This window comes from Cottoperca gobio, chromosome 13 (genome assembly GCF_900634415.1).
Source record: "Cottoperca gobio chromosome 13, fCotGob3.1, whole genome shotgun sequence".
Lineage (NCBI taxonomy): Eukaryota > Metazoa > Chordata > Actinopteri > Perciformes > Bovichtidae > Cottoperca > Cottoperca gobio.
In genome coordinates, this window is record NC_041367.1 from 4,514,583 (window position 1) to 4,530,026 (window position 15,444).

The following is a 15,444-nucleotide window of genomic DNA, read 5'->3' on the forward strand; positions in this document are numbered from 1 at the left end:
GAAGACATTATGAAACACAGTGTATAGTTTAATAGGGGTGTGGTACATCACTGAAACAGGTATATCTGTAGAAGCTTTGTTTTGTTTTTAGAACATTTGACATTGTTATCTCATCATCATCAGTGCTGCATGCCTGCAGGATGCTGAGGAATGTTGGAAACACTCAGAACAAGGGAAACAAATGTGTTTTGAAGTCAGTGAAGTATTATATTTCAGATGTCACTGAGACGTTTTGTGTCTTAAGCAGCTTCAATGCATCTGAAACAGCCTCAAAGCATCTGAAACAGCTCAGTTGTTTCAGTCTCAAGTACCTAAACTGGCATCATAGCTTTCACGTGCACTCTGAGATTACACGACAGAGTCAGAGGTAATTAATAGGTAATGAATGTAACAGCAATTACAGTGAGAACACAGGGGACCATAGGAACTGAATGAGAAACGTGTGCTGTAGGTGAAGCTCCCAAAATAACAATTCTTTCAAAAGCTTACATCAATATTTGAAAGTATTTTTATTTAAAGTGCATTAAAAGATGAATATTTCATCTTCTTCTTCCGAACTGCTCCACTATAAAGTCTCCTGAGGTCAAACATACGGGTCTCTAAGTCTTTAAATATATACACTCACAAATGTTAGGCAATGAATACTAATAATAATAAATAAAAATAAAGTCTCTTTCACACTATTTGTATATTATATATTTTTTTATTCATTCTTCCATTCTCTACTTCACAAGAACCAGAAAGCCACTTTTATCTTCAGTCTATATGAGGCAAAGTCATCGGCAAGTCCAAACCTACGCGCAGCGCAGGTTGGATTCTTTTGTCTGTGTGTGTGTGTGTGTGTGTGTGTGTGTGTGTGTGTGTGTGTGTGCACACTGCAGATTTACACAACATATACTTACAGTATATTTATCTCATGTAGAAATTTCACTAAAAGTCTCTCTAGAGATCAAAACATTTTCCAAAAAAAAAAAAAAAAAAAAAAAGGAAACATACAGTAGAATTCTTTTTGAACAGAACTACACCAGCACATATTTTATCAAGACACACTCAAAGAAGAGCATTTGCTATGAGTTTGATGAGTGGTCATTTTCAGCAGGTTGTGTGTGTGTGTGTGTGTGTGTGTGATTCCCATCGTGTGTTAGTTAACCAAGGCTGTTAGCTAGTACTGCGTCGTATGGGTGGCACCAATGTCTCACCGGCTCTGTGACAAGCAAGGCAAAATGCCAATTAATACAGTCAATGAAGCGCACAATTCATTAGTTGTCAGTGACGAAATGGTGGCATCCAGCACTCCCAGGTCACCTTGGTTCCACAGCTGTGCAGCGATAGCAATCATACAATCATTCGTGTAACGCAGATAACTGTGTGAAGAATATTATTGAAAACAGAAAAAGCAAAAACAAAAGCAACAAACAGGGTGTGACCTGCGAGAGGTCATAGCTTAGTTTAGTTTAAGTCAAACGTGTTGGATCCAATAAGAAACTTGGGAGTTTTGAAGGGGAAACAATATTTAATTTGCATAATTGTGTCGATTGATGAAATGAAATTCAGCTCCGGCTGCGACAGCTCCTTGGAGGCTCCAGTGAATATCCAATTTGTACTGAGGATGTGAGATTTTTACAGCAGTTCAATATTAAAACGTGTCGCTCGCTATGAACGATTTCACTCAGCCTCGACAGTTAAATCAAATTTCAGTGTCCCAAGATTAAAATCAGGTCAATAAAAACCAGAGTCGGGGAGAACAACCAACTCAACCAAGCGCTTGCAATGTCTCATTCAAAGAGAATGCTTTTCCATTTTTAAAAACACAAAATATAATTCAAGCATCTGGAGAAGGAAAAAAAAAAAAAATCCATTTCATCATACACTTTGAAAAAACAAACACTTTAAAGCATTTCAATCACACTTCTGTACCATCATATACACGAAGCATAACGTCACTATAATCTCTCAGTGTCCTCGGGATTGTGGAAGTGATTTCTTTAAAACAGAAAACATCTCCAACCCATCACATTCAGCTCTCAAGGTGCCCTTTGTGTCACCCATGACTCAGTGCCTTCTTCAAATGTAATATATGCACACACGCTCAGCAGGCGTCCAATCCTGAAGCTTCTTCTGCTGTTCCCAATCAGTCAGTCAGTCAGTCAGTAACATGCCATGCAGGCACACAGTACAGACACAAGTCCCTCACACACATCACTCATTCTTGCCTTGCCCTGATATAGACAATAAAAGCGTGCCAGTCTTAGATTGGGATTTGGGATGTGACATCGAAAGAGATTCACGTACTGCAGAAGTAATTTGTGAGCAGTAACAAACGAGCAGGATTAAAATCTGTAGTTTGGAAGTTGTAAATCATCTGTGTGATTGTCAAATGAACTAAAACACACCAAAGAAACTAATTCCTGCGATCGCCTCCAAACTAAATCGCTGACATTTCTTTAATTCTTTACCTGAAAAGGCCTTAAAGTGCTTCACTTTCTCTCTCTTTTAAAAAAACAACAACAAAGTCTTTCTTATTTTTGGAAGTGCTTTCATCACTGAAGTCAGCTGTCAGGGGGCTCTGTTGATAAACTCTTAAGAGATGCTCTTTACCGCATCTAACCCAGTATACATAATACATGACACACATGACAAATACTTCATTTAAAACAACATGATCATTTGTGAAGGTACATTTTCTTTCTTTTGGTTCAATTTAGTAAAGTTCATTTTCATGCTTTCATTGCATCCAAGACAGACACTTGAAATGGGGGAAGGGAGAGTATAATATGGGTTGAATAGATGTCTTTTTAAAAAAGGAATAGTTTGACAATTTGTGAAATATTCTCATTTGCTTTCTTGCTGAGAGTTTAAGGAGAAGATTGACACCACTTTCATGTGTACAAGCTAGAGCGAGGGGATGGTTAGCTTAGCACAAAGAATGAGGGAAAGAGGGGGAACTAGCTAGCCTGGCTAGCACTTAGCTTAACTGGCGGCTAACCAGTGGAGCGAGGGGATGGTTAGCTTAGCACAAAGAATGGGGGAAAGAGGGGGAACTAGCTAGCCTGGCTAGCACTTAGCTTAACTGGCGGCTAACCAGTGGAGCCAGGAGATGGTTGGCTCAGCATTAAGACGGCTTTCTAAGCTAACCAGCTGCTGCCTCTAGCTTCATATTCAGTGTACAGACATGAGTGGCCTCAATCTTCACCTAACGTGCAGCAATAGAGAGAATAAGTGAGTTTGAAAACTATTCCTTTTAGCGAGGAATCGTCAAGCAACTAATGAGGTGACATGGAGAAAGAGTGAAGGGTTCATCTCCAAAATGTTAGATATCCAAACTTAGATTCAATTCTGTCTTTTTGTTCCTTTTGTCAAACATGGTTTCAGCTACTTAGTACGTGTCAAACACTGACTTGAATTGATAGTTTATTAAGCAATCAATCGTTGTTTTCAAATGGTGGATATGTCATTTTGGAACAAAACTCTTCGATTGTAAACTGTACCCTGGTGGGGGCTAATGCAAGGCAGCATCCAAATGCATTAGCATTAAAAAAAAGGCAGTCTGGCTGCTGGAGCCAGAAAAGAAAAAATTAAGAAACACACAAGTGTGGAATGGTAAAAATGTCACACTTTACAGCACGCACACTTGTGCGCACACGCAAGCATGCACGCACATTCTCATACGCACGCACGCACGCACTCACTCACTCACTCACACATGCGCAAATATAATCGCGCGAATGCAGAATCATACTTGCACACTGGACATGTCACAGACATATCTGGCATGCATTTTTAGAAGAAAACACTTTTTGTTAGAAATTCTTTAACTGGTCTAGAGCTCTGATCATTTCTTTATGTACATAAATTAACAATAAATATAGGTAATGTTTATATATTTTGAAATATATATATATTAAATAATGAAATATTCTTATATATTTCAAATATATTCATAGAATTCTTTCTAATTTGAAACATTTTTAAAGAGATATAGTCACAGTTTAGTAATAAAACATGTAAGAACACAGGTCTCCCTATTGGTCCGGCTGCAGCATCCCCTTTTCCCCCCAAAAATGAACAAGCTGTGATCAAAGTCTGGCCTTTTTGTCCAGGCTAATACATTCTACTTCATTAGAAGCAGCAGGAATAATGCAATCTAAGGTAGCTAACACTGTGGCAGGGGGAACTGATCATGTGAATTGTGTATAAGGTTAAAAGTAACCGGCTTAGGTCTCATCAGTCTTTAGATTCTACTTATAAATATTGCAGTCTGACAGGGAACCAGCCCCGACGGAGACCACACAGGTTCAAACAAGGCGATAGGGACTGAGCGGTGAAGCCGAGCTCCCAGCTACATTTATTTTACTTTTTGGTTGTGTAACAATACTGTGCTTTGATCACATGGAGGTTTACTAAAGGGACGCTGGAGCAAGGACCCCTAGGGGGACGATTGGTTTGGAACAGTCTAGAGAGTGTAGACAGCCATTAAGACTCGAAAGGACCCCCCTTTCTTCCACTCCATCTCTCCTCGTCTTCTGTTCTTCTTTTGTTTTGACACACAGACTGGAACTGGAACCACATAAACACTGACTGAGGGGAGCTAGGTTGTCTAAATGCATGCAGTAGATTTCCTTTCCTTCTCTCTGCGACTCTCTGGTCGACATGGCTTACAGTAGGATGCACTTGGAAATAAGAGAGTAGAAGGAAACGGTTCATCCCACAGGTGTAGAGAAGGAGCACTTTCCCACAATGCCTCAGTGATGTTGGGGACACCTCAGTTCCTGCGTGTGATCGGGGGCACTATCTGTCCGTGATTTCCTCTCCCCTCCCCCCCGGAGGTTTTAACCTCTGTGCGCTGGAGACGATTGTCCCGCTCTTTGTGTCTATTGGACCAGCTCACTGTTGGTCCCGCCTCCTCCTCCTCCGTCCTCTCTCTCTTGTCTTGCTGCTGCCTGCATACTGCTTCACAAACAAAACAGGTCCTACAGTATATTGCACAGCATGCCCTCATGGCCTTGTTGGTGGTGTGTCAGTGATAGCGACTTCTCTTCTCCTCAGCCTCTGAGCTGTAGTCCCTTAAACCAATGCCTCTCTGGAGGTTCAGTAAGGAGTCTTTCATCTAGAAGAGAAAGAAAAGTCAGCTTGTTTACTAAACATACATTAATGCATGGAACAAATATCAATCCTTTCACCTCCTTTAATATCATTTAACTCATTTTCTATCCATGGTGCTGCAGACTTTGTGGATGCAAGGTAGGAAGATTATTTAATGGCTTCCCTAAAGTTCATTTCTTAACAGCTTATATTCTATCATTGGCTACTTTTGCAGATCTAGCATCAGGTCAGCCTACATGTGCCGGCACCTTCAAGGAGCAACAGATACAAAAGAAATAGGATTATTTGGGGGCTTTTTTATGAGATAGTAAAGCGGAAGGCAGACATTAAAGGAGGAGAGAGGGGACGACATGCAGCAACAGGCAGCGGGTCGAACTCGAACTTGCTGCTAAGCCTTAGTGCATCAGGCGCCCGCTCTGCCAGGTGAGCTACCTGGACGCCGTTGGCATGAATTTTTCACCACAGTGAGATATTATATAGAAAAAAAATCCCAAATCATATTGTGAGAAATGTACAGTACAACATGAAGAGGAACCAATTAGTTTGGTGTGTGATTCCTCTTGTAGTTCATGTTTCCTGGCTCACAGGCGCCCTCTCTCAGTGGTGGACGTAATGCATCTGGCAGCGCTAACTTGGTCCTTTACCCTGAAATAGTGCAGTGAGCTAGCTGTGGTGCTAAAATCCCTTTCACAGTGTGCTTGGTGTGTTGCTGTATGTCTGACCAGTAAATACAGCATGTTCTGTTGCTAGTTAAATAAAGTGTCGACCCATTACCCAACACAAAAGCGGGCACATTCTCTAGGAGCTGTTAAAATGTTCCCGTCACATCACGGCACTGACGTGATTTTGAAAATGTCTCTGTGTTGTGTGTGTGTGTGTGTGTGTGTGTGTGTGTGTGTGTGTGTGTGTGTGTGTGTGAGCACCTGGTCCAGCAGCACGACCGACGACTTGATAATCTCCCTCCACTTCTGCAGCTCGGAGTCATGGTAACGCTGCTGCGCCTCCAGGAGCTGGGCCCACTCCATCTGCGTCTGAGGCAGTTTACTGGGAAACACACACACACACACACACACACACACACACACACACACACACACACACAAACACATTAGGAACATCAGGGTGCAGCCACTGAAGCATGACTTCCATTTTGAGGGACTGCCAACAAACAGTTTGGTAAATTGTTTCAGTAAGCCAAGAGCTATTCGGGGGTAATTTTAGAAGCGCCATGTTTTCCCTGTCACACACGTCAACAGCCATATGGATATAGTTTAGTGTGTATGTTAAACAGCGTGTGTGTGTTATGTGTTATAGCTGTGAAGGGTGTAGGTTTCATTATAACATATTAAGTGAGGGGTCTGGGGGGAAATTCTAGACGTCAAACACTTGACCTTCCTGTATTCTGGTAAATGTTTATGCACCAATTTATGTTGTAAATGTCGAAAACACAACATTCAGGCACCAGGTGACAATTACAAATATAATAATACATTTATTCTCCTGTAGATCAATCTTTCTAATTTAATATTACGCCTGCTGCATCAACACACACCTCTTTTGTGTCTTTTGTTTGGGGGAAGTAACCTCTTTAAATGAGCACGTGGCATCTATTCACGTCCATAATACTTTCCTTCCTTTGTAAACACTTGGACTTTAATCGCTCAAATGTGTCACATTTAAAAACATGTGTCACATATCTGTGTGTGAGAAGTCGTAATAAGTAATATTACGATAATTTAATGAGAATAAAGTCAGAATATTTAAATATCTAGTAGCAGTTTGTGCACCACATACATTGAGGGTGGTTATATTTGATAAATATTATTGCTAGAGATAAGTCAGTAGACGCCGGATGTAAAATTTGTCCCTACCAAATGTTTCACCCTCCAGCCTCATCTCTGCAGCGTTAGATAACGATGTTTTGTATCCATTAATGCCCAAAATATCCATTAACCCATGTTGAATCTCTCCAATAAATGATGGGTACTTAAAAATGTAGGTGCGAGTACCTTTCATGAAGCCGCAGACCTTGCCAGGTTGTTAAGGACTGTGCCGAGTACTCCAGCATCCACAGCTTGTAGAAGAGCATCATGTTGAGGAACACCAGCAGGACCAGGCTGAAGGACGGCAAGAAGCAAAGGGCGGAGGGTCAACTAACGTTTCCTTCCCTTTGCATTGCTATTCATTCCTTCAGTAGCTCATCTGTACATGGCAATGACAAACTATGGCTATGCTGACTAATCAGATTATGTACCTTAGACAGATCCTATGGATGGCAATGAGGAGAGGAGAGAGAGGTTACACTCAAGACACCAACAATGAGATATTTATAAGAAAACAAACAAAAAGAAAGATGAATTCACTGTTTGAATACACGTGAAATGAGCATGTGTCGAGCAGTGACTGTGTGTGTGTGTGTGTGTGTGTGTGTGTGTGTGTGTGGTGATGAGTTGCGTACACAAAGCTGATGATGAGCAGCAGTTTGGAGACGCTGTACAGAGCGAGACCTCCGGGCAGGTGATGGTGTTCTGGACTCTGGTGTCTGGTCTGCGTGGAGCCTGCCACTTGTTTAATCCTCTGAATCACTTCCTCATCTGTCGGTGTGGTAACGGGGCTGAGCGCCTCGTCCAGCAGCTGGCTGCGCAAGTGCGGGAGCGGCCTCTTCTTCCGCCTCACCGTGGAGTTCTTCACCACCTTCGGAGACAGCTGGTGGGACTCGGTCAGGATCTCCTCCAGCTTGGCCAGCTCCAACTCTGACAGGGAGGAAGACAACTGTCACACATTCACTTAAAGATAAACAAAACACACATCTTGCTGTTCATGTTACTGCACTTTGTCTGTTTGCATCTGTAGCTTTCGCCTAAACTCACCATAAGATAGGGTTAGATAATGCCTTATTTGCATATTTAAACATATCATTTCAGAAAACTTGCAATACAAAACATAATTGTTTAAATGTAAGATATCAACTGGGGACGTTTCAGACTCGGACTTCTATATTCTGAAGGTTTTTGGTCATTCGTAGCCTGATTTATAGAAGACGTTATCCTTAAAAACATGGTGGACGTGGATTGTTTCTATATCGATTGCCTCATTTGCATATTTAGGGATACAAACAGTTACATTTTTTAACCTATTCGCCTGTTGTGTCTCTTTATTCCCACCTCCTCTCTCTTTAAGCAGCCAAAACAATTATAAATCTGTGAATCAAATGTCTATTAAACCTATATCAACACTAAAGTTTACCTAGATGGCGGAAGTTCTCTTCTAGCCCGCTCCAGAAGTTTTTCTCTATGAAGCCTTTCACCAGCCCCCACGGCTGTTTCCTGTAGCGCAGCTCTGTCGATACCCTGGAAGAAATACACGGATGAACTCCTGTAAGAACTCTTGGACAGATATGTTCCTCTCATAATGTATTAGGAGAGTTAATAGCATCTGGAAACAATGTCTCTAAAGGAGCTGCAGCCCTGGTGACATCCTCTATGTAAAACATGATTGTATATATATCTCTTCACTATGAGGGTCTGTGGATGTCTGACCGCCTCTTACTCACCGTAACCGACACTTGTTCTTGGCCACCCTGGTGAGCATGTAGCGGTTGAGAGTGTAGAAGTAGTCGTGGTAGGGCACGTCATGCGTGATGACCTCAGCATCAATGATGTAACACTCGCTTTCATGGCTGGCTTTGTACAGGGTCTGGATCAGTGAAGGGAAATGTGTGTTTAATTGATTGTTACCATGTGTGTGTGCGTGAGAGACACTATAGGTGGACTGTACCTGCGTCTCAGTGACCGTGGCTGTTTTGGGGGCCAGGGGGTTGGACAGCGAGATGGTGTACATGATCTCTCTGGTCTGGTTCCCAGTCTCCTCTTTCTTCCACGGGTGGTACACCACATCTACACAGCAACATGATGACAGAGTGAGTTAATGACGCCTGCAGGGGCGGTGGGGGGGGGGGGACGGGGGACACATGCGTCGGATGTAGAAGCATCAGAAATATTGACCTGAGAATCGCCTCTGCTCCATGAAGTCACTCATGAACTGCGACTCTGTGAAGAGGATGGCGTAGAGCTTGTCCACACTGAACTTGTAGATCTCATTGATGTACTGTCTGCCGTTCAGATCCTCATGAAAGGCCTTCACTTCACCTGCACGTCCAAGACAAGATGACAAATACATTCTTCACAGCTTGTTACGAACACCGTCGACATCAAACACTTCATTCATGCCCCGCGCGGTTACCCTCGTCGTGTGTTTCGGAGGAGTCACTGAGTTCAGTGGGGATGTCTTCATTGTCGTTGAAGTCCAGAGACGGTGAGGGGACAGGACCACCAGGCCCGCTGGTATCATTGCTGTTCTCTTCCAACAAAAGGGGCAGTGCAAGCAGCTCGCCGTCTGGAAGGCAGTCTGCATACTCGTCTGCTGGGAGGTCAAACTGAGGTAAAGAAGAACATGAGCATCGATTATGTTCCTGTCACAGAGGTGTGCGCGCTTGATTCAATGTGTATACATGTAACTTACTGTGATGGGTGCGTCATGGTTGCCTGGGCTGGGGATGGTGCTGTTTGGGACGACCTTCTTGTGTAGCGGAGGAGGGCTCCCCTCTGGCTTGGCCTCGGCGCTGCTCTTGGACAAATTGTCGTTGTTGATCTCATTCTCTTCGTTGGGAATCTCTTCACTGAACCTGAAGGCACCAAGAGACCAGCGACAGGCAAACACTCAGTTCTACTCATCTCATATCACACCGTGAATGAGGTTCTTGTAGAACCTGTGTCAAGCCGTGTTTGCAGACTTTGTATGGTGTGATTGTGTTTACTGGGGGGGGGGGGGGGGCTGGAGGGGCCGTTTTGACATGTGGTAAAACACAATTGATATCAGGATAATCAAAGTTGTGTAAGTATACTTTGTCTGCATAGGAACAAACGATCTTCACTACTCGGTATATGGACTAGTATCTGCCAGGAACAAAGTCACTTCAGGAAGGTAAAAGAGATTTCTGCCGACGCTTCCTCAAAGGTGAGTTGACAGAAAACCTTGTGAGCGCTCTGGAGACCAAACAGATTCAAACCATGACTCTGCATTGATTCCAACTAGTGAATCCATTTCAGACATGAATGGAAAATGTAAATGAAGGAAGAGACAGAGCAGAGAAGGATCTTTTAAGTCTTTAAAACGAACGCAGTATCTGCTGTGTTGCATTAAAGGGGTTTAAAACAAACGCTACAAACGTCAGCGTAAAGGATCAGAGAAGGATGCCGAGTGTGTCATTGTGCATCTAAAGGGATTAGTTGAGAGCGTGCATGCTTGTATGTGACGGGACATGCGAGTGCTGCTTGTTACAGCTCATATTGGGCTCTCTAATTATTCTGTAATTAGGTAATCGACTGAATCATGTTTATAACCAGTGACCGATGCTGCAGCATAAATAGACTCACCCCATGGTGTTGAAGTCATCATCAGGGGGAACATAGTCTTCATCGTCACTCGTCAGACCCAGCTCGTTGCCATAGCACTGATGAACAAAGTGCCACAGTTCTTTGGGGCACAGCGGCTGCAAGAGGAATCCACCAATCAAAGCAAGAAGGCTCCAAAACACTGCACGTTAAAAAGGTACGAACATAATCTCTCAAGACGCATATTAGCGGAAACACAAACTAGCAGATGGGATGTGTTTACCTTGTCCAGCAGCGCATTCTGCCACAGTCGGAACATCATCATGTAAGTTCTGTCCCTGGCTCCAAATGAGGTGAAAAAGTGCTGTGAACAATATATGGCAATTATGAATGAGCAACAATAAGTGTGGAAATTAAAGGGCTCAGTTGAAACGCTTCTAGTCTGGGATTACTTCATATCTTGCCAAACATCAGCCAGACTTTGTCCCTCAAGGCTTCCCTGCGTGCTTTATGCAGAGTACACACTACATGCTGCTTGGAGGTCCATCCTGACCGGACCGATTTCAAATCACAAATATTAAACAATGTTCAATGCTTACACTATAGATATCCTGTTGTCTGTGACAAAAATGATAATTCTACATGTAGTTACGTGTGGGGTCTCTCACATTATCACATTAATTGTTTGCCTTTATGGATAATACAGCATGAGATATAAAGGGGAGAGACATGCAGCAAAGGGCTTGCCTCGAACATAAACATAAAACACATTCAGTATTCAGACTCAGATACACCATCATTAGTTCTGTATCCTTCACCTTTTCAGTGTCTGTGCAGACCTGGATGGCATTGGGAATGAGGCGGGCAGTCTTCTCTTTCGTCATTGAGCAGATGTCCTTTAGCCGCACTGTCAGCTACACACACACACAACACACACACACACACACACACACACAAAGAAATGCATACAATTATTCATACACATACATAATAGTTCGGTGTGTGTGACCCAATACTGTCAATATAAAAAAAGCACGGGGATGTGCGGAGTTAACAAGCATACCAGTGTTTCCCAGCGGAAGATGTTGCTATAAAAACAGATCCAGTTCTCAGAGAGGTAGAGTCGTCCCTGCAGGAGGATGTCCCGTTGAAGAGCACAGGAGTAGTCTGGAGAATAGACATTAGACATAAGAACACGCTGGTATCCAATCAAATTAATTTAAATCAGCAGTTTGTTTGGTTGAGCTCACAGAGAAACCTCCCTGCAGTGCATGTCAGGACTCTTGTGTGTCGATGTTGTTCAATGTGAACTCATCATTAAGACTCATGTTCAGTAAATTAAAGGTTCTTCTAAAAGAACTAGAGGAAGGTATTTTTGTTTTCGTCTCCTCTCTGATCTGTGAAAAGGAATTATTTTCTAATGACTATAGCGTTGCTGCACTCTGGTGCCCCGTGTGTCGACTCACCCACAATGAGTCTCTCTGTGTCGGGGAGCTGCTTGAAGAGTTTCCGAAAGTCTTCATTGCGCTGCTTGTATGTCGGGCTCAGCACCTGCAGTGACAGGCAGAGTCAGAAACACACACACACACACACACACGGACACATATGCTTCCAAAACACAAACACGCTTCATGCTCTGTGACTCGCCCACTCACAAGTGTCGTCTCCGCAGCCCCACGTTATTCGTTTCCGTGTTAGATAACCTTGTTAAAACCACCCACAGGTTTGATGGGGACGTCTGGTTTACTCGAATCGTACCATGCACTTCACTGTGTGGGTGGTTTCGACAGGCATAAAGGGATGTATAGTGAATTGGCAAGCAGAGGTATGTGGCCTGAACTATCTTCAAGGCTGCATCATTAATGGTACTCGATAACAAAGCACAATTCCAAAATATCAGGCCGCCGCAGATCATTCAATACACATGCTGCCATGACTATGAGCATTTACAATATGAGTCGCATTCTCAGATTTGCAATACAGACAATGAGGCTTTTGTCTAGTGACGAGGGGCAGGACAACTGATGGAACCTCAAACAAAACTGTGTGGTTTGACTAACCTGGACAAACATACGCTTTTTAGCACTGGGAAAGATATCCTATCAGCGCGACCCCACTCATCTTTGCAGGGCTTCAGCGGACTTGATTATTTACAGAGAGCCTGTGGTTTATACAATCTCCTGATATGTGTCAAACTGAGGGCTCTCACTGTCTGTGCCAGATGCTTTACCTCAACAGGAACGCTTCAGGAAACAATAGCTGACAATACAGGTAACAAGAAATATATATTTCTTTGGATCAAAGCTGGAAAAGATCAGCTTGTTCACATTAAAAACCAATGCGTGTTCCTCCCTTTGGGAGTATCTGTTTCTGTTTCTGATGAGAACATGTGAGTGACTCTGAAGCCCTTAATAACTGCACCTTTAAAGGTTGACACAGTAACACAATGAGCCCTTCAAACAACAGGCCTCTATGAGCTCTGGGAGAATTCAAATAGCTATGACTCAGACACAAACCAGTTACTTTTTCTTCTAGTACTCGGGAATTACCACAGAATTCTTCCAGCAGCATTCAATAATAAGTGCTACAAAGCCTTTTCTTTTGCACTGCCCTCTCTCTTGTGACTTTACTTATCCCAACAAATCTGTCTAAACCCAAAAACAATGTTCTACTTCTCCACTCATCTCCTTGTGGTTTTCAAGTGGAGGTCAACTTACAGCAGGGATCTCCTCAGTGTCCCACTCAGGGTCCTGAAGGTCCGAGGCAGCCCAGCCCCACTCCCAACCCCACTCCCCTCTAGCTGGACCCTGCAGGAGCCAACCCTGCCAACGCCTCATCCATCTCCAGCACAGCCTCCCAGTCTGACATCGTACAATCCTCATCCAACTCCATTTTCACCGCAGCCAGATCCTACTTAGCGCCTGGACGGCAGCTAATGTTCCAACACGGAGCCCCAGTGGGCTCTTCTCACGTTGGAGGGCTTACAGTAGGTTTGGAAAATAAGAGTAGAGAGAGCTTGTGAGTCCAGTGGTTTGGAAGCTGCAGTATCCGCCCACTGTTTTGGGTTGCTGCTCCCTTTCAGCGTTGAGCGGTGGGCACGGCACACTCCAGCCACATGATCCTTGTCTCGCTCTGTCGTTCCCTGGCTCTCTCTCTCTTCCTTTCACACACAGGGAGAGGAGTTACGGCCGTTGCCCTCTAGTAACCCCGGCCAACAAGTCCTTTATTATCATGCCGGTAGCTTTTTTCTTTTTTTTTTCCTGCTTACTCCTCCTTGTAAGTGTGTGAGCGGAGTGTGTGTGTGTGTGTGTGTGTGTGTGTGTGTGTGTGTGTGTGTGTGTGTGTGTGTGGTGCTGTACAGGTCTGAGTGCCTTGTAATTACCCAGTTTACGACCTAAAAAGAATGAAGCTAGTTTACTCTGGGAGAGGAGGGCTAATACAAACAAAGATGTAGCTGGGAAGCTAATAGGAAAGAAAACAGTGAATAAAAGAGAGAAATGAAGGTTTGCAGTGCGCTGAAGTATGTGGTGAGTCCTTCTTGCTGTCCGTCCAAGTGATTGAGTTACAGAGACCAGATGTGAGCGTAACCTCCAGTTACCTCCGCCTGCAAAACAACACCATCAATCTTGACAGGGTCTGCAGTCCAGAGCTTACGTTGCAGGGTGAAGAGGCTGGACCAGCATACTGTAAACATTTCTTCGTGTGTCCGTTCCAGTTGATTCCTTTTATGTAAGAAAATCCAAACTAAAAAAAGGTACCAAAAGTCTCGATCAGAGCTGATTTGAAGGTGATGAAGCCCCCCCCCTCTTTTCTCCCTGCCTTGGTATTGGGGTCAAGAAACATGCAGAGCTCGCAACTCCACTTTTAGCAGCGCTTAAAAAAAACAATTAGTGTGCATGTCCTCTCACTATTCTTAACTGAAAGATATTTCAAGAAGGTGGGTGAGGCATCGTGATGAAGGTCCCGGCCGTAAACCAAAAGGTGTCACTAGAACTCAGCCATCCACCTTTCCACTGCAGGTATTTCCCAATCCTCACTTAAAGCAGGAGATGCAGGAACAAGAGATGATAAAAATAATCACGTGGGGGACATTTCAGCGGATTGAGGGTTCATCTGCGAAGAACTGCCACCAGAACAAATCCTTCCTACGATTAACCTTTGGCGTCCGTGCGGACAGACCTTTATTTACAGGTCATTTCACTCATTTTCTCCAATGAATCTGTAAATTATGCAAAGAAAGAGGCCGTTGGGACTGATGCTGCGACCGGCAGACAGTATGAGTCTTGCGATGAGAGGGGGGGGGGGGGGGGACGACGACGACGACGACAGCGCATACACAGTGTTTATGGATTTGGTTAACTATTAACGCTGGATAAACAGTAGGGGATGGAAGAGACTGGTACTGTAAACCAGGGTGGGGTTTTAGTGTTTTGAGAGGGGTGGGGGCTAGAGGTGTGTGAGTCCATCCTGTTAACACATCGATTCCATCTTTTTACTGTGGTTGTTTGTCATTTGAAAGGCAAAGCATGTGGGCGTGTATCGATCCCAGTGAAGCAATGTGAGAGGCCTGACGCGCTCCGCCGCATCGATCTACGTAGATCCAACCAAATTCAATTCATTCCCTATCTTAAATACTAATCTTGCTTAACAGTGAACTGTTTGTCAGCGATTTCCCTCTTGTTGCTAACTTCCTGGAGTCTGGCGGTATGGTTGCCACACAAGCATTGCAACAGACTTGTGTAGATACAAAGCGAATGAACAGGCGCCATCAGAGGGCTGTGGAAGAAAGATGGCCACCGTGCGCATCTCTAACAGGCTCAGAACTCGCATTAGGACGGATGGGTTTTTAATCACTGTGCTTTCAGTGCCATGGGAAGTCATCATTGCCATGTAGAGGTGCACACAGACACACATGCACACGCTGTCCTACATGCAGGTGCATCATGGG

At 43.8% G+C, this 15,444-nt stretch overlaps 1 protein-coding gene across 9 annotated transcripts in view; it reads right to left on the minus strand.

The window, feature by feature from the left end:
• Positions 1-818: 818 nt before the first annotated feature.
• The window catches only part of LOC115017600 (protein Aster-B-like), a 71,293-nt gene continuing 56,667 nt past the window's right edge, over positions 819-15,444 (minus strand). For all 9 annotated transcript variants that reach the window (XM_029446223.1, XM_029446221.1, XM_029446222.1 and 6 more), the window contains 15 exons: positions 11,963-12,047; positions 11,560-11,663; positions 11,315-11,410; positions 10,780-10,860; positions 10,539-10,654; positions 9,625-9,787; positions 9,346-9,538; positions 9,108-9,251; positions 8,881-8,999; positions 8,657-8,799; positions 8,350-8,453; positions 7,562-7,856; positions 7,113-7,220; positions 6,027-6,147; positions 819-5,107 (listed from right to left, as the gene is read on the minus strand). In XM_029446223.1, coding sequence (XP_029302083.1) covers positions 5,018-5,107; positions 6,027-6,147; positions 7,113-7,220; positions 7,562-7,856; positions 8,350-8,453; positions 8,657-8,799; positions 8,881-8,999; positions 9,108-9,251; positions 9,346-9,538; positions 9,625-9,787; positions 10,539-10,654; positions 10,780-10,860; positions 11,315-11,410; positions 11,560-11,663; positions 11,963-12,047 — 1,962 coding nt within the window. In that variant the 3' untranslated portion in view covers positions 819-5,017. The remainder of the gene's footprint in view (positions 5,108-6,026; positions 6,148-7,112; positions 7,221-7,561; positions 7,857-8,349; positions 8,454-8,656; positions 8,800-8,880; positions 9,000-9,107; positions 9,252-9,345; positions 9,539-9,624; positions 9,788-10,538; positions 10,655-10,779; positions 10,861-11,314; positions 11,411-11,559; positions 11,664-11,962; positions 12,048-15,444) is intronic.